The sequence below is a fragment of the Rhea americana genome, unplaced genomic scaffold (assembly GCF_003343005.1).
Source record: "Rhea americana isolate MKP2758 unplaced genomic scaffold, rheAme1 scaffold_44, whole genome shotgun sequence".
Taxonomy (NCBI): domain Eukaryota; kingdom Metazoa; phylum Chordata; class Aves; order Rheiformes; family Rheidae; genus Rhea; species Rhea americana.
Genome location: NW_028186579.1, coordinates 5,956,378 through 5,976,174, shown reverse-complemented (window position 1 = coordinate 5,976,174; position 19,797 = coordinate 5,956,378). Strand labels below are relative to the sequence as shown.

At 38.5% G+C, this 19,797-nt stretch overlaps 1 protein-coding gene across 2 annotated transcripts in view; it reads right to left on the bottom strand.

Annotated features, from left to right (window-relative positions):
- RBKS (ribokinase) overlaps positions 1-19,603 on the bottom strand; it is a 69,087-nt gene extending 49,484 nt beyond the window's left edge. The window contains exons 1-2 of one of the 2 annotated variants that reach the window (XM_085315892.1): positions 19,393-19,603; positions 826-958 (exon numbers count right to left, since the gene is read on the bottom strand). In XM_085315892.1, the coding sequence (XP_085172018.1) occupies positions 826-958; positions 19,393-19,442 (183 nt within the window). In that variant the 5' untranslated portion in view covers positions 19,443-19,603. Of the gene's footprint in view, positions 1-825; positions 959-5,106; positions 5,131-19,392 lie in introns of those variants that run through there. The other variant, XM_085315891.1, reaches the window with a different exon arrangement.
- Positions 19,604-19,797: the final 194 nt, after the last annotated feature.

Sequence of the window (19,797 nt, the reverse complement as noted above, 5' to 3'; positions counted from 1 at the left end):
ACAAAGTGTGGCCAGTCAACGTGAAGTTTTGTCTACAGTTATCATGGGATAGATAATAAGGCTACAGAGAAAGAAAATCTTATCTTAATCTTAGTAATGATCACTCAAAACCATAATGTTTAATTGCAAAAATCAAAGAAAAGCATTTTAACAATACAGCATTTGCAAAACTGAATCAGACTGACAGTCCACTCAGTTCAAGAACCAGTCTTAGRAATTGCTGCATGGAAGATGTTTTGGAAGAGGGGAAGAAATCCCATAGCAAGCAAAGGTGTTACAATTTGCTGTGAACATCTCATCCCAATCTCAAGTAACTAGACAATTATTTAACCCTTGAAAAACAAGACTTTACTCTCCTTCCCAAATTTATAACCATCTTGACAGTGTTTGATTTATAATCTTTTACAGAGTAAATTTCAGTTTGACTATACCACATTGCAAACTGAATGCCATCAATTAAGCCTCAATAGTTGTAAAACTGAACATCATAAAAAGCAGGGGCTAACCAAGTTCACTTGAATTTTTAACATCTCAAACTTTCCCTAATTCTCCTTTCCATGGTACGTCAATCTAAGTTTTGCAATCTTTGATTACATGCAACTTCTGGCAGATCTCTAGCCAGCTATTCTTCGGTTCTGGCAGTGTTCTTAATACTGTAAAAACAGCGTCCTGGCCACATTTCATGCTTAAATTTATAGCTGAAATCAGGAAAAGGGAGTAAAAGAGGGATTAAGAAAAAAACCCAACTTTTCTGAAATCATCTAAAGTTTTACTGAAACTTGCATGAACTGTTCAGCTGTAATCCAAGAGCAAGTCAGTGCTTACCTTGCAGAYCAGCGAGGTCTTGGCCCCAAGTCGAGCAGACTGGACACACTGATTGGCTCCTTTCCCACCAAAACCAATGAAAAACTTATGTCCAAGGATGGTTTCTCCAGCTCTTGGCAATCGAGTGGTAAAGCTATTCCAATTTAAAACAATATTTACATATATTAGYGAGTAAAATAGCAAGCATCTTCAAAATAAGTTATACTCTTACAAACCTAAATGGTCCAACAGCCAGCAAAAACAACAAAAAAGACCTTTAGGGTCTCAACTTTACATGTTACCAGTTTAAGTTTATTCCTTATACGCCACACAGTCAAGCTTCTCATTCATTACTTAAGAGAGGGATTCTATTTCTTTTGTGTTTCACATTCCTACAAGAAAAGSAGCACTTGATCTCTTGCCTGGGATTCCCCAGTGCTAACACAAGACAGATAAACAATAGATCTATAGGTCTCACTGCTTACATTTTTTTTCTGTAACATTCAGCTCAAGTTTACATATTGTTTATTTAATTTAATTACATCTAATTATACCTCCTTGAACCATCCTAAGTAATTTTTCATCTGGTTAGCGTTCACACCCATCACAAATTGTAGATCATTATCAAAACCTTACTCTCCTCTGCTGTCACTCAGACACACTGTACATATTTAACTTTTWCTATTTTTTTCTCTCATAAATCAAACTTTGTAACTTCTTAACATTTTGCTGTTCTCTGAACTCACTCCAATTACATTTTCATCTTTCTGAGGATGGGTGCCCAGAACCAGATGCACTAATGCAAGTGCAGACCCATCATCTGTATTCAAGAGAATCTGATTTCACTTCCATTTTGGAAAACAAAACAAAACAAAACTGTAATTTTTGCTAACCCTACCAGATGTTTTGGTATTTCCAGCAAAATTTAGAAGAAAGAAAACACATCACGGAGACTACGTGGAAGAATTTCTCTGAATGCAAAAGGCTAGCTTCTTTTTGCCATTTCTGTTAAAAATATGTGACTCAAAAATGTCTTTACAACTCAAGAATTACCAAAATTTCTACTTCCTTGAGCAATGCATTCCAAGCACAAGRTTTAAAAACAGTTTCTTTCATTTCTTCGGCTACAGGCTTATGACCCTTGTGGAAGGGAGACCTCCTATCACGTAATAGCAACCCATTCAGTCAACTGACAAYTAGCCTAGAGAGGCTTCCAAAAGTTGATAGGAAGAAAAGGGACAGTGAGAAAAGCAGAGTTTGCAAGAACGCAAAGGAATCTGTCCTAATGTGGAAGAGTTTACCTTGAGCTCCTGTCTGTCATTTCATAGCTTTATTTTGCCAATAAATCTTAGAATAGGTTCACAGTTCGCAGCCCTCCAATTCTGAAGAAAGGTTCATCAGGCAAACTTCTGCACTAGTGATTCAGTACAGAGTGCTTTTGAAAAGGATATGCAAAATGTGTGTGTATTGCAACTTTTGGAGCACATTCCTGTCTGCAGAGTAATTATGTAGTTAATAGAATAACATCATTTTTGATATCTACATTAATTGAAAATTTTCAGGAAAAAGCAAGTACTTCTCCCTACTAATTTTCAATTTCAGTATCCACCAATCCCAAGATTTAGGGTTACTGTAAAATTGAGAAAACCTGAAACAAAACTAGTGGAACCAAACCAGTGCTGAACCTCCAGAAATTAAGATTGTTGCTTTATGGGAGTTGTTGCAGATCACTGCGTGTTCAGTAGTTACTGATTCTGGAGATATGCAAGTTGGGGTGCAAACTCTAAGTAGGGCTGTTCACTAATTCCGCAGCCTGGTTTTCCATGTGAGGGTAGAACTTGAGCGTAAGGTATTTAGGCAGCAGGCCTATTTTGTGTGGATGACCACAGAGAAACCCAGAAGGCTCACGTCCACAGCTAATGGCACTAACTTAGTTTCCAGAGAGGCAGAGCCAGAAACAATCTGTTGGGAAATGTTTACACCATTTTAAATAAAAACRTATCAGCTTAAAAAAATTATATTCAGTGCCTTATATAATGTGGAAAGGGTCACTAAGGTAAATCTGWTCCCTGTACTAGCATCTGGCAGGTTGTTTATAACAGTGAATAACTGTAAGGTTTCAAGTAACAAGGTGTAACGAGTGCAGATAAGTATTGTTTATTAACAGTAACATCTATAATTTATTGCTATTTTCACCAGTTCCTGTGCCATTAGAAGGCAAAATAGTGATGGCTATGGAGCCGASAATGAAGGCTACGAAACTCAGATGAGGAAGCTGCTACTCAGTCAATGCCAGGGTACTATATGCCTACTTCTAAAATTGTAAAGAATTGCCTATTCAGTAAAGAATAGTTATTTCCTGTTATTTTCAATTATAGTTTATTACCAGCCTTGGTAAGAAACAGTAAAAGCAGCTCACGTGTAATTCATTTCATACATGGATCTCACTACACTTTAAAAAGCAGAACAGCATCGTTACTCCTGTTTTGTAGGTATGAAACTTAGGCAAGTCATTTTGCCTTTCTGTGCCTCAGGTCAGCCAAGAAGCCAGTGACAAAACCAAAAATAGAGATCAGCTCAAGCCAATAGGTTACAATGTCTTCTTATTTAAATTCTACAGTAAGAAAAATGGTATCAAGTCTCAATTCATTTTTCTTCTTCAGGGTGTTTTTAGGAGATTATAACCTATTCTAAATAGAATTTGTTTCCACAAGAAGCTAATATATTTTTAGATAATGATTAGCAATTGCAGCATTTCAGAAGACACCTGCTAATAGTGCCGCTCTTTGAGTTCATATGCATTTTCAGGTGGCATATTCAACCATACATATTCTTGTTTTAACAGCAACTAAACCATGACTTGATTCTTCTCTCAGTTATGCTGGCATCAATGTGCAACTTCAATGAAAGCAACATAATTATAGCGATGAAAAAACAAGCTCAGTGAGACGAGAATCTGGACCTCAGTGTTTAAAGCAGCACGATATAACAACTGCCTGTGGGAATCAAACAGCTTGTTGAAGACGGGAAGATGACCTTTTTTATTGTTTTGATGAAAAGGTACAAAGCAAAGGGCAACGGATCAAGCTGGAACAGTGATTTGTAATTAGTCAATTTTAAAAATAGGCTAACAGATTAGGCAAGAACATGCGGCAAGTTCCTGTAGCTCTTTGTAAACAACAACAAAAACCATTAAATTTCAAGCAGGATTGCCAGTCCTTTCAGAACAATTCAGCACTCCAACAGTCTATTTTTATTCTTCATATTAAACAAATTTGGAGTACTGATCTATACATACACCTGGACATTTCACTTTCACCAAAACAGGTATTTAAGAAAAGAATTATATTTTTCTAATGTAATGCTATTCTTTTGCCATTTAATTTTGCAACTATACAAGCCTACTGAATGTTTCACATCAGAAAATTTTAATGAGCATTTTAGGCTTCTGCTATGAGCAGGCAATGATGAGTAATCTGCATGATTAAGAAACCCTATAAATTCTTGGCTTATTGATGGTGCCACAAAGAATATCCATAATATCCTAGAAGTGATGAAAAAGCTAATGTTACTCCAAAACTAGGCTAAATATGTTAATGAGAAAAACTGTCACATTGGCTTTCAGAATTGTTATATAAAACATTTTGTAAAATCATTTACTACTTTGATGTRATTTGAAAACATTAACTTGGAAAATCTAATGTAATTTGCTATCCAACAGTCTAAAGTTACGTGAAAAATTCTGTTTAGCTTTGAGAGAATAGTACAAAACATATAACCTATTCATTGATCTTGTGTCTTATGAATAAGCATTCATTGAGAATAATAAGAATTTAAAATTCTGCTCCCAACACTCGATAGATGGAAAAGATGATTATATACATGCTTTTCAAATTGTGCATAGCACTGCTGTATCAAGTTTACAGAGGAACTTTCACATTTAACATCCTGAAATACATTGGACATTACACAAAAGGAACATAACCACCCAGAATTTCAGTGGAGTTTTCACAATATTGAGATGTGTAAGAGCAACACTGTGTGTACCTTTGCACGAGAAATGAAGAATCTTGCATCCAGTTATGTTTCAGAGGTTTGGAATAAATAAAAGTACACAAATTAAAATTTCACCACTGCACTGGCTTCAACCCTCTCTTCCAGTAAGTATGTGCCATAAGTTCCCTAAAAGGTTACAGCTATCATAAGCATTTTTATTTTCAGGCAGACATCCTTCAGGAAGGATGGCATTACAAATTCACCACCTTATTGAAGCACTGAATCAGAGGTGAAAGTGCAACTTACTGAGTCATTAATGCCACTTTCCATGGTATTCTAGATTTTCTTGAAAAGTTCTCATCTAAGCAGAGACTAGATCATAAGCATAGATACAAAGTCTGAAGGAGGAGGAAAGAGAAAGGGAAAGAAATATATGAGCAGCATTTGCAGAAATTAATCTTTAAATAAATCATGGTTTATTTCCAATAAAAACTGATAACTAACCAGCATCTCTTTGCTGTGTCCAACACATGAAAGTACCACAAAGGTGCACTATTACTGGTAGCTTAMGCTGATGTAAAACCATGGTGATGCCATTTTCCCATCATTTCTCTTACATTACCTTTATTGCTCATGGGCCTTCCTAATTCAACTATTTTTTTTCCACAGTTCGTATCAGCAAACTGATCCAACTTAMTGTGCAGGGGCCAGGTGGAAGAAACATGCAGCCAGGACTCAGGGGAAGTGTGAGAGGGAGCAGTACTGCCTTTTCTGGCAGCAGTACAGTCAGCCTGCCGAAGCCGATTGTGAAGCTACTACTTGACTGCTGACTCTACCTTGTATGTTGAAAATGCTATATGCTATAGACTAAGCCTTAWTTAAGTGGTAGAGCATACCTAGCTYATTAGATATGTTGAAGAAAAGTAGAAAATATTAGTGCATTTCTGAGAAGTGATATGTTCTTTGTGGGCACGAGAAAGGTAAACAGAAAAGTACATAACCATTTTTCTTAAGAAAAGAAGAAAAATCATATAAAATTTTTCTCATCAGGCAATTCAGAGGGGAAGAGAATTTGTATGTTAGATTAGAAGTCACATTATCTCAGATGAATAAGAAAACATTCAGGCATTTTCTTTTTTCTCCTGAAGAAARGTGAAGATCATCTAGGAGCTGCTTCTTAGGTCACATGGGTATTCTTTTCTGTGTCTATAACATGTTCAGGTCTCTGCTCCACTCTTAACTATGAGGAAAAATCAGTTTCTAGGCACTACATCAATACAAATAGAAGCAAAAATGCTGCATTTAAAAGTATCTTAATAAAAAGGAATACAGCAGAAGGCCTACAATGTTGCTTTGACTCTGCTCTCTTTGAATGACTGAACAAAACAGGCTCTTTCTCTCCTCCTCGGAATCTCCTAGGATGGGGAAAATCCTTGTGTGACTAGAGTAACTGTAACTAGCCGCTGTCCGGGACCTAGAACTTACTGGGCTTTCATGGTCCTTAGAACAGAACAAATACAAAGTGAAAACAAGCTCTTGCCTCTAACTAGGAATATTAGAACAACATTGTGGTAAGAAAGTCCCAGATCTTTTTTGAATTTTGTTTAACTTTTTTGTTTAGCCTTGGTCTTCTTTGTCCAGCTTAACATTTTACAGATTTGAACATGTGCTATGGGAAAGCATCCATAACACAAGAGACAAAAAGGACCACAACCACAACTTTTTTAAAAATTTGATGTTCGCAACTTGTTTATTCTTTCATCCCTTTCAGCAATCCACTAAAATACCTTATTGAAAGGTAGAAAATTTTTAGTATTTATGAAGAGACTGCCTCAGGAATTTAGTTAAATATGGTTTAGTTTAACTATGCAGCTATTCAAATCTAGGGTCTTAGCCTCATTTCAGATCATTAATGACTGAAAAAAACTATCAAGGGTCAGAAGTTACAGAAAATCTCTATTTTTTCTTCTTCACATGTCCCCAAACATGAGACAGTTTTCTTAAAAAAAAAAAAAAAGAAAAAGCTTATCAAGCAATTCATTAATCAATCATTATTTCTTGGATAGTTGCTACTGTAGGTTCTCTCTCCAGCACATAGTAATGAACATCATAAAAATACCACCAAACTGATGCGTAGCAAAATTCTTAAAAGACAGCAGTCCATTCAAAGAATACTGCTGAAGCACAGTGGCAGAGTAAGATGCAAAAACTTTAAGCCATCATCCATTCAGAGGTTTCTTTTAGACCTGTATGATTTTATACAATTTGCAATCCGTCTCCACAGCACAAACAAATGAATGACGAATTGGTGCAGAGCGTACAGAATCTTTTCGATCAGCTTTGCCATCAGGGAAAATATGTATTTTATCAAGCGCATAATAAAAGTTGTTTTATTTATTTATTTTTTAACACAGACTTTTTCATTACTGAGTGGGTAAACAACTGAACTGACACAATTGGTGTGATTACCTAGCAAAGGAGAAAAAGAAATGAATGGCTGAGACTACAGGTAGGAAGGACAGAACAGTGATAATTTCTTATGAGAGTTCTGCCTCTTCTAAAATAACACTGTGCAGCTAAAACCTCAGCTTAAGATGACCACAATTCCTTGCATGCAGAATGAAAACAAACTTCCACAGCTCTTCAAATTCCACTTCAGACCTCCTTCAAAGAGGAACGTTAGTGCACATTTCTGCTGACCTTCTGCACAGAAGCAAATTTTACCCTACTAGGTACTTAAAGATGAAACCAACAGAAGGCATCCAAATGTTGTTAAACATTTATGGTAACACACAGTAGTTCACTTCAGTGAAAGCAGGATATAATCAAGACATCAAAATTCCTGAATTTTTGTTAGGAGTATGAAACCTTCAACACAAAGGAATTATTTACTGGACTAACTGCCAAAAGTGAAAAGCTTTCTCATGCAACAACAAATATGTAACTTTTCCTCATATAACCAGCAGTTAACTTTTTGGAAAAAGGTGGGCATAGCATTGATGATTTCATAATGTGTGGTATGGGTAATTCTGAACTCAAAGCTGTAAAAAGATTTTTAAAAAACAAATATGAAACTATTGTAAGATATTTAAGTCTCAGCAAACATTCCATCATTCTTACCAAACATCTGTTTTGTATTTAAGAAGGATTGTGGAAAATTTCAAAATTACTACTCTAACTTTATTTCCCTCCCACGTTGTTCTTCATTGATGTCTCTCAATTACATGATTTTTGGAATTGCAGTTACATAATTATTTTAAAGGCAATCTAATGGTGATGTTAGAATAGACTGTCTCTGAAACATACTGTGCTCACCCAGGACTGATGAAGGCTGCCTACGGGTCCTAGGTTGAATGGAATATTATATCATGATGAAATACCAGGGTTATAGCAGAAAAAAACAATACAAAACAAAACAAAAAAATAAACCTGTGCAACTCTAGCAAAGACTGATATTTACAYGTCCAAGAACTGAACATGATGAGCAAGACAAGTGAACATTAATCTCTTCTCTACCTCTTAAAGACGGGATTTCACAGAAAACATTGAATAAAGTGGAGTGGTTGAATGGATAGGCCACAAGATCCTTATTCTTGTCATCACAATTTTTATGTACCAGTAAATCAGCAAAGTAATCTGTGCTTCAGATTTATTATCATGCATAAAATATAGCATCTACTGAGTCCAATGCAAGTGTTGTCCTCACTCTTTTCCAAATATTAAAAAAGCAACCTCTTCCCATTCTCTACATGGATTTTGTACACAAGTATATTGCATTTTATAAGCTACAGTAGGAAGAGCAACATCACAGATGTGTCTGAACTACCCAGTCATCGCAAGTACAGTACAGCCCAAGACAAGAATTTTGACAAGTGTTCAGGTTTTCATCAACTTTGTAATGAGAAGCTTCTCACAGAATCCCTATGGGTCATAAATGAAAAGTATAACTAAAACAATACTTAGTTTACCTATATACTGGCTCAACATATCATAGACAATAAGGGGTAATTAATATATTTAAACATAATATACCAAATTCTCAATGCTTTCACTAGACAAGTTACTACTTTGAAACTCACTCTCAATTAGCTAATAATAAAAAAAAAGTTCTATCTAAAGTCCAATCAAATTATAAAGGCATCTGTTAAATTACTGGGTTACAATAACATTAAAGCTTCTAGAACAAAGCTGAGAATTTGTAGGGTGTGTGTGAGTGTGCGCGTGGGGACGCTTGGGCTTTTTTGACTAAGGTTAGTTCAGCTGTGACAAGCAGGAAATCTCCCCTAAGTGAGTACCTTTTTCACTATCTAAGCTCTCTTGGGGAAGATAGACCTCTAAATATCAAAAAGGTATAAATCTGGCTGATAAACCACTTCAGTGTCTTCATTAATGCCTAGAATTTCATTAGCAACAGGGAATGAAAACTGATGGCATACTTGCTCGTTTTCACTGCCTCTACATGGAGCACTATTAGCTCCAGTAAAACTACCATGACTTTTCTCAACAGGCCATTTTTCATTTTGTTGCTTCTTGGGGGGGGGGGGGGGAGGGCGGGAACACTAACATGATATTCCCAATTAATAATATTAATAGGATCAGACAATGAGAGGGAGAAGGTATATTCACCTTCATTACAGCTAAGAACAGGTAAAATGCCTGTCTTTCCACCTGAGTGCTGAACCTGACCTGGCCTCCCTAATTCTTTCTATCCTTCATGTTTAAGCTCTAACACATCTTTTTTTTTTTACCTATTAATATTATCAAGGTTTATGTATTTTGTATAAACAGGGATCTGACAGAGGATAGGAAGTATAGAAAGTGATGGATGGAGTAACTCAGCAAAAAGGAGTTATGGCCCTCAGAAAGCAAGAGTTATTTTTGGAAAGATGAAAGGCAGGAAAAAAAAACAATACAGAAAACAGCACTGTAAGAACATGATGCAAAAAGACAACAATGAGAGGTGGAGGCAAGTTAGAGGAAATCAAAGATGGTTGGGGGATGACATACTACTGATCTAGTACAGGAAACACAGAATTAGAAATGGTCTGAAGTCAGAAATGGAAAGAAGGAATAATAAAAACCGTAAGAGAGCAACTATTGATATATTCTAGAACATTACCACCTTCTTGTTTTATAATTAGCTGTCACCAAGATCAACGTGTTCTATAAAACTGCACCTACTTAGGCAATACACTGGTGAAAAATCATTTTGTATTTTCTTCAGGCTCAAAGTATATGATACTACGCTTGGAAGGAAGCAGGGATGTCAGCATCACATAACTTACTGTTGCTTGATATAGGGGCTAACAACTGGAGCTGTAAAAAACAGGCAAAACAAAACCTTACTGATAAACTCCTATGGAGAGAGCAGCTCAGACAACTCCTGGAGGCAACATCATATATATGCCTGCCCAGAGTGCTTTTACACAAATTTGTTACCATCAACTCTGTAAGATTTTTACTGCAGCTTTTGATTTGTGCCAGCAGCTCTTTACTGTCAAGAGTACTAAAATTCACCCAAAGATATTTTTGTCTAGGAATGTATCTAGGAGGAGGTTATTTCCATTAACAGTACAGCCAGCAAATAATTCATTAACAATATGGAACAAAACTATTCATCACAGCATTCTGTGTCTCATAAAAAGAGAGAAAATATAATGTTCTCAGTGTTGGGTGTTACAATATAATGCAGAAGAACTGTATTTATTGTAACAAATATTTTCAAATGAATTTCTTCAGACAATTTCTCCTCTGACTATAAGGAATATTGTACGGAAAACAGTATTAACTTAAATGGCCTTTTTTTCARTAATAGCCAGGAAAACAACCAAAAGTGTGTAATTTATGCGGAAGGAAAGTATTCAGTGAGGCAAACAATCATAGGTACATTAATAATACAACATAATTTTCAATCTGAATCATTAGGTTACAGTAAAAGCCAAAGAAATATCCTGAAGCATTAATGCCAATGCCCAATTTCTTGCAACTGCACAGAAATCTAAGAACTCCACAAAAAGCAAAAGACAACAGTTGTGTTATCTGTAAAATGGGATGTTACAATGCGAAGCAATGACCATATGCTGTTGTGCATCACTGAGTTAAAATGACATCTTTGTGTAGCAGAAGTGAGTACAACCCCTTCACTTCTGATGTTGATACTGGACACGGGATACTGAGACCTCAGCATGAATGCAGAATGATAGGGAAGCTGCCCAGTCAGGAGGTTGCCACAGTATCACCTGACTGCATGCTCAGTATGCGCCAAATCTGCCACGGCATTAGGAATCTCAGTCTTCACAAGTCTACACACAATAACTCTGTCCTACTTTTCTCCATTCCAACTTGGAATTGCCTGGTTCTTTTTCCGTGAACTTTAACGACAGAAAGAGTTTCTTCGTAGCATAGCTACTAACTTGGTAATAATTCCAGGAACTCCTTTCTACATCCCAGCCCTTCAGAGCAAATGGACACATGTAAATCTTGTATGTAATCAGAAGATACCCTTTTGACGTTTTTTCCTAATCCCATGATCCACATTATTTAAACTGATACTGATGACAGTTCATTTCTGGTATTCGAGAAAAGAAGCAGGATGAAATGTGCACAGGAATGTGCACATTTCTATAAATTAAACTTCAAAGTTAAAAATAGCTATCAATTTTGTCTTGTCTTGCAATACCTATACTGATGGCTGATGGTCTAATTTTTTAAAAATTCTTAAACTAACTTTTTTCCCATCCCTCTTTATTCCAGCTTGTTTAGAAAACTCTACCTCCTTTGCTTAAAAATTCTCAAGTATTTTAAGGGATGAAATAACTTACACTGTGACTCCACCTTATTCATTTTGTAGCAACAGCAATTTCTCTAACACTTTGCACTAGACAGTGAATGAATTTTCTTTGCCATTACWGCTTTGAAACTGGTCTCTGCTGTCACCAACCCATAAGAAAGCGTGTACATACCTAGGAAGACTTAACAAAGAGACTCTGCTACTGCTAGCCGGCAAATAGGCATCCCTTAAAAGAGACGCAAAGACTGATGAGCACTTGTTTTACTTTTGCGGGTAGTGTAGGATAGTTTACTGACCTTAGAAGGGGAAAAATCCCAATATAATGAGACTGGAAAATTGTRATGTTTTAAGTCAAGCCATTAAATAGCTCTGAATACCATAAAACAATATGGAGCATCATGGTGCATCCAACAAATGTTCTTTGTACGGTGAGAGAACACAAGATGGAGTAACTGATTTTCTTCTGCCATCAAAAATATATCCCAAATAACTTATCACCTGCTAGGATCAAAATGCTTCTTAATTCATTTACTCCATTACCCAAGTGAACTCTCTTGAGAATTAAGCAATAATTTCCCTGCCTCATATGGAGTAAACTTAAAAGCTTGGTAAACACTAGTTTTATCTCACAAACCATAATTTTTAATTGCTAACACACATAGGAAGGGCATAATCCTCCACTGATGATATCATAGTCTACTGCCATGGAAATGACTGCAACATCAAAAACACAGGTTTAAGATGACCTCACTTTAGTAGGAGAGAGGGAAATTTCAGTGGAATGTGAATGACATTGGGAAAAAACACACAAAAATACTATACAGGGAAAAAAAAGATACTATATGGGGGGAAAAATTATTACAGTAGTTGGTTAAAATATGGAAGATCAAGATGACAGCTAGAAGTACAGCTGAACAGAACAGAAATTCTCCTGACCAAACACCATATTACTGATTTCGAATTCAAGAGCTCTCTAAACACATATAGGGGTTCCACTCCATAAATTTGCTGCATCAGACAAACATGAAATCCCTGCCCTGACAGGCTTACAGTTTAACTACAAGAACATGAACAAAGTATGGCTCTAAGAATATAGTGTAGGATCACAGAACAACATTATAGCTGGAATACTTCCTAGAATGAGTAAGTACTTAAGAAGTGGGAGGAAGAGAACTGTATAGTTTCTTAAAGCACACAAAACAACATGAAGTTAGACACAAATTCAGAATCAAGATCTCAATGCAGCGAGTGCTAGGTATTTTGGCATCAACTCAGAAAAATACATAGATTCAACCTTCAGCTTTTAACTACTCTGTGAAGCATCAAACTACTCAAGGACTGGAATTTAAAACTTGTGTGTGTCAGCCTGAAATACTGAGTGCGGTGCAAGACCCTACCTTGAGAAAAGAAGCCTGAGCTGAGAAGAGGGAGTGGAGAAATGCAGAAGGCGATAATGATCTCACTTAAGTAGAACCTTTCATCTTGAAGAATCTCAAAGCAATTTACAAACTTAAACAGACCCAGACACTGCAGCTGGTAGGAACAGAAGCAGACATCTGGGAACTCATTCACGGGAAGGAGGCGGTAAGAGACTACTTACTGGGTGCCGTATCTCCAAAATTCTGTTGCAGGGAGAAGATACCAAGACTAGAACAGAGCTTCTCCCTGAACCTTGCCATGCAGCCATGTGAGGAAACTGCAGAAAGTGAGCAGGCAGCCAGAGCTGGCAGAAAAAGCAGCAGAAAAGCAGAGGGACAGCTGGGGWGCTGTCAGTATGTGACAATCCTAAGGCTGCAGTTTTCCTGCCTTTTATCTCAACCCCAACTCCACAGTATCCTCAYACTTTCTGCAATAAAACCTCATACCTCACCTATTATTTTTTAAAACTTTCCTCCAACTTCTCTTTAGCTTTTTCCTGTCTTTCTACAAGGCAGACTCTCAACTCATAATCTCCAAAATGCTTTCCAAATGCATAGTAGGGCAAATACCAGGTGCTGCCTTGGGGTTACTGGGAAGCCATGACTTCAGCTACAGTATTCATGTAGTACAGGCCTGACTGGAATACTATGGGGACTATTCTTTAGCTCAAAAGCACTACCAACTACATACTATTAAAAAAACAAACTAAACAAGTTTAAAAAAACAAGAGCCATGTTAGCTATTGCTGAAATGGAACTGCTTCTGGAAGGAAAGACAGTGCCTAATTATAGGTCACAAAATGAAGACACCAAACAAAAAAGTAGTGAGATTTTAATTAAATGGAATCCAGAAAGCAACTCTTTTTCTGCTCTTAAGGCAAATGACACTGTGTGGTCGATTTCACATTCATATTTCCCAAGACTCTTAAAGCTTCCAAAACTTGATTTAAGACGGAAAAATAAAAGTTTTTATGGATAAGAGCCAAAGACAAGTGTTGAGCAGGTGTTCTACACACCACCAGTGCTTCTTAGATATAATCCAGAGCATCCTCTGTTATACAAACAAGAGTTTCTTTCACAGAATGCCAGCTGTGATCAATGGCACACTGTTTCTGACTTGGAGTTCATAAACTTGTTTGCAAAAGYAGCTTTTGTAATGGGTTAAAAAAAGCAATTGGTGGCCTTAGCTGAGTTATTTTGTGTTAATTTAAGTAACATCCAGCCAGACATTTTCTCCTCTTTTCCCTCTTTCGTATTTTGTCATCTTTTGTTGAATCAACTTTGCTGAAAGCTTTTCAGCTCCAAAGTATAATATCCACTATTTTTAATACATTAAAACCTTAAGTTGTAGACTGCTGTCACATGAAATATACTGGTCATACAGACGTTGGAGGTGGGGGCAATTTTAAGACTACTCACAGCAGTGAAAACATCTTTTGACTTGAATGAGCTTTGGAGCAGGCCCCACATGTGGTAATAAATGTCTGGGCAATTTCTAATACTCAAAAGCTGTATGTGAAGAGAACACAATTTTCCTACTGAAATTCAATATTGAAGATTTCATCAACATGTTTTTTAACTTCAGGGTGGGGAGGGGAGAGAGAGGAGAGRACTAGATAAAGCTTTCGTTCTGCCAGCCGGGAGAAGGCAGAGGGGAGTTTCTCCAAACCACATTTAGATCCTCTGAAAGAATCAACGCAGAACAACACAACACAGAGCCTGCCTGTCCTCCATTTACTATACACCCAAACTTTGCTAGGTCAAAGACACGGGAATAATACAGGCTCTGAAATCAAGCCCAGATTTTTCACTATTACATAAACCAAACAACTCACAGATGACACATTCTCTCATGCCTTGATGCCTTCTCTGGATCCAAAAGATTAATTTCCTCAACTGGACTAAGCTTGTATTCCTTCACAGTTGCACTTTCCCATGCTGCTGGCAATGGCAGTTTAACTAGAATGAGGAGTGGCTGCTGCAGGGGAAGCATTACAGCTAAAAACAAATACACAAATGAAAATGGATTTGAAGGATGCTATACCGCTTATCTCTGCTGCTAGCAGAAGTTGAGGAGTAGAAAAAAAATAAAAGCAAGAAAAAATATTGAAAAGGTGGTGACTGCGCATGCATGAGAAATGATGGAAATGAGAAYACATGGGAGAGAGGGACCTGGAAACAAAGCAAAGAAAAAGTCATATGTGAGACTTTCCCTGCTCACTCAAAAAACAAACATAAGAAAATTCCTTTACATATTCCCCAGAGAAGTTTAAAATTATAGTCTCATTTACATTTTAAAAAAGAAACTACTGATACATCTTAGGCTCATGGACATTTCCATACTAGAAAAAGCCAATAAAGCATTTGCTTCAGCACCTCACCTACCAGTAACCACCACAAGGTTTAAGAGCAAGACGTAGAATCTCACTAATAGAGATACCTTTGCCATTTTACACAAGCAGAGATTTAGCCCGACAGCAAGGAGGCAAGCTGTGCCAACCTAGAGACATTACTGTCCTAATGCATCTGTAAGGCTTCAATCTACTTTGGGATGTTAATTCTAGATTTGCATTTGTCACCACTGCTCACTCCAGTCTGGCAACACACTGCTTTAGAGCTCAGTGTTTTCTCTGCCATGTCTTTCTTCCCTTGCAGAAGGATTTCAGTCAATCAGTTTCCTTGTTGTGATTAATTATTAATGACAGTGGTTACAACAGGGGGCTGAAAGCCAGAACTTTAAGTTCTACTGAATTCAATGAAGCAATCTAATGAATCTAATGAATTTAATCTAATAAAGCAATCCAAGAGGAGGAAAGAAGTCCACCAAAAAGTAAGACTTCAAATTTTGAGAGTCCTAACAAACATACAGTTTTCCAATATTTGGACTGTGGCCTCATTCTCTTAAAGTGAGAAACTGTTGCTGTTGTGACTATCCAAAGACCTTTTTYTCCATCCTACATTTTGTTCTTTGCTTTTGCTGTCTTCAATTACTATGCCAAAGTTTCTCTTGTTTATTCTAATTTTTTTTAGTGTGCCTGACTCTCATTGGTTTATGTGTTTAGTCTTGTCCTGATCAATTAAAACGCCACTGCCACGACCAGTTTGCAAATATGAGTCAGAGCAGAAACTATTTAAATAATACTATAGATGGTACTCGTCTGGTTTGATATCTAGATCATACAGAATAATGCTGTTTTTGTTTTCTACTACTATTGCTTGCTATTGCCAATGAAGTGTTGATTGTTATTGTGACCACAAATATGTTTTGTTCCTGGTCCTACTAAGCCAAAAGAGTGTGGTTTACTGCATGTATGTACGTGAGGCTGTTTTGATTATACTAAATTCACTTTGGAAAAAACACATTCTGCCACTGCAGTGCTACAGGACAATAAAAGAATTTCCAGCGAAAAGCAAACCACTGGGCCCCTCCTCCTTAAAATAATATAAAGGTGTATCATCCTTTCTTCTGATTTTTTTTTAATTACATTTGAATACTGTCTTCAACGGAAGGCAGTGCCCTTCTCTTTCTTTCTTATTCATCACGTAAAATGACATAGCAAATTTCAAATTGTATATTTCTATTTCATGCAGTGGTTATGCGTCTTTAAATCATTAGTTTACTGTGCCAAGTAAAAACGTTACATGATAATTTTTTCTAGTGGTGAATCTGGCTACCATATGTCCAATGGCAGTTTTAAGCTTATCTTTCAGATTTTTAGTACCTTTCCTGTAAAGACCTCGGAATGTTTACCACTTAGTCTGCCACTCTTAGCTGCTAGTTTTCCAGACAGAGGGCCAAGATTGTATTCTGTCAGTTTGAGTAATAACATAGCATTGTCTAGACCTGGCACAGCCTCAACCAATGCGATTATCTTCTAAGAAAGATAGGCTTGCATGATGAATAAGCCTACCAAACACCATGTGTCCAAAAATTTGCCTGATCTCCCTAACTTGTATGACATTCATACCCAATGCAATCTATTCCATCGCTTCCAAATGCATGGCAGACAAGCACTTAACATGATCATTGCTSTCAGGGCCTTTTCCTTACTGAAATACCAGCATGAATGATGGAAATCTTACGTTCYTTGGTCCCTGCTGAAATGAACCCTAGCTTTAAACCTAGAATATACAGCCCTTGCTAAGTCCCAGACCTAAAGACAGTCAAGAGGGACTCTACTGGCATCAATCCTAATCCTAATCTGGCAATTTTAACCATATCTAAGAAACCTGCTCATCATTCTCTGCTAGTCAGTTTTGTTCCCCATCTAGGGGCATCCTAGCTTACAGTTTAAGATTTTCAGGCATTCACCAAGATTTTTGTATCCCAGGATGCATGTAAACTGTGTCTACATTGTTATTAGGTAGAGTTTTCAGTGAGATTGAACTTCTCCACTAAACTTAAACCCCACTAYTTTCCCTAGCTTATGAAGTGCCTGAAGTTCTGAGTTATTAACAGAGAGAATGAGGCAGTCCATTCTTTTCCCGTAGAATCAAATTAGCTTATCACTAATAAAAAGCCCTTCACTGCTCCTTAAAGTACAGGCTAATAACAGTGAGTCAGATACATTCTTCTGACAGCATTTGTACTGTTTAAGAAACCCTCTCAGCTGAGTGAAAAAGAGAGATAGCTTTCTTTCAGCCACTTAWTCTTAGTGTAACAGCATCTGTAACTACAACCTATGTTTTAACCTTCAGCTACAGTAAGGCTAGTTAAAAAGGCTTCAAATAAATGACCATATTTAAACCAGTGGACTTTTTGATCTTTTTTCACATTTTAGACAGACAGTAAAAGGAACTTCTTGAGGCTGAAGCACCACGTTTTATATTTCAATATACGTCACACACATCTGATCATGCACATATATATATATATGACAATATGAGTTCTACAAGATCTTACTCTGACTTGCAAGACAACTATTCTTTTGGGAAAACTGCCAATGTGTTCTGCAGATTACATAAAGCACTAGATCTTTCTGATACAGGATCTATGACTATCTAACTTTTTTATAATTTTTAGAATGCATGTCTATGCTTAAATTGTACTTACTCCTCAGAATATTCTTCTAACCATGTATTCTACGCTTTCTTGACTCATAGGCTTTGATATAAGTGTCTGCTGATTCAGATTGGGAAATTGTTTGTGTTTCTTACTGCAGAACTCCCAGCAGGACAAGCTGATGCATTCCAGACAGATATATTTTTAAATTCTGTTTTAACAAAGTCTGCATATATAGTCTTAAAACAGATGTGTTTAAAATAGTGCAAATCAAGGACTGATTTGCAAGTTTACTGGTGCTGACAAAGTCAGGCAGTTTAGGTTAGTATTTGCATCACTGCTAATCCTTGCAACTTTCTTTGAAGTCTTCTGATATACAGTATTTATCATAAAACCCAGGCTACTGGAATCAGGAGCATTCATGAGCTTCTCTACTTCCATTTTTAAAAGYTTCTAAATTTTACCTATGTGGAAAAAAAAAGGCAATGAAACCCAAGTGCCTAAACCTAAAAGCAAAATGCCCAGAAGACGAACCAAAAGGAATGAACCCATTCATTTAAAAAACAGAATTACAGAATTTTGAAGCCAACTTTAGGGTGCAAAGGGGCTTTTTTTTTTTTTTTTTTTTTTTTTTTTTTTTTTTGAGGGTTTCCCATTTCCACTTCTGAATCTGTACAGGTATGAACAGAGGAGGCCTTCTCTGACTCTCTCGCTCTTCTTTCAAACTCAGGTAAAATGTAGTCTGCAAGCAATCAAAGTATAACCTATTTTATCATGGCACTAACTCCAGTTTCCCTACAGTAGTAGGTTTTCTCATTTACTTTTCTAGCAAGGACAAGTACTTTGAACTGAAAACAAGTTACAGGTGACCAGTTTTATTTACCCTCTTAAAACCGTGTCAAGCTTCTGTACTGATAAAGAGTAGCAGACTCCGAGATTTCCTATGCAGATTGCCACGAAATGCTGCTTTTCTGGCAAAGACAGCGCCGAGCCACCTCGCACAGCTGAGAACACAAACCCAAATCCCGCTTCTGCCTCAAGTTACAGACAGCTGATCAAAGCCCCAGCAGACAACACGTTCAAACCTCTCCCCGTTCCCACACTCTTCCCTCCGACGTTGCTCGCGGGGCTGGGCTGACACCACCCGGCCCTCGCCGCCGCCGCCGCCTCGCCTTTTCGGCCCTGCTCCCTCCCCCTGCCCTCGCCGCCGCCAGCCCCCGGCTCCGGCTCCCGCTCCCCGCCGGCCCGGCCCCGAGCTCCGCGCGGCTGCACCCGCCGCCCGGCGCGTTTGCCCTGCCCGGGGGCAGCGATACGCGGGGGCGCGGGCACCAGGGCAGGCTGCGGGCGGGCGGGCGGCCGCCGAGGGGCCCTGCGGTACTAACCTGACCAGGTCGGTCATGCAGGATCCCACTACCACCACCTCGGCGGCCATGGCGCCGAGGCCAGGCCCGACCACAGCGGGCCGCGGCGCGCCCGCACCCCGCACCCCGCACCCCGCACCGGCCCCGGCCCGGCGCCAGCCGCCGGCCGGGGGCCCTCGGGCGGCGCGCGGGTGCCCCTGCCGAGCGCCTGCTGGCAACGCCGCCCCTCCCCCGCGACCCGCGACCCGCGACCCGCTCCGGCCACACAGAGCCCGCGGGCCCTCGCTGCTCCCTCCCGCGAGCCCCACGCCTGCGCGGCGCCGGCCCGCCCAGGCACTGCCGCGGCCGCCAATATCGAGGCCTGCGAAGCCCCCTGCGGGCCTGGGGAGCCGCGGGCGCGGGGCCGCGCCCGGCCGTGGCGACGGC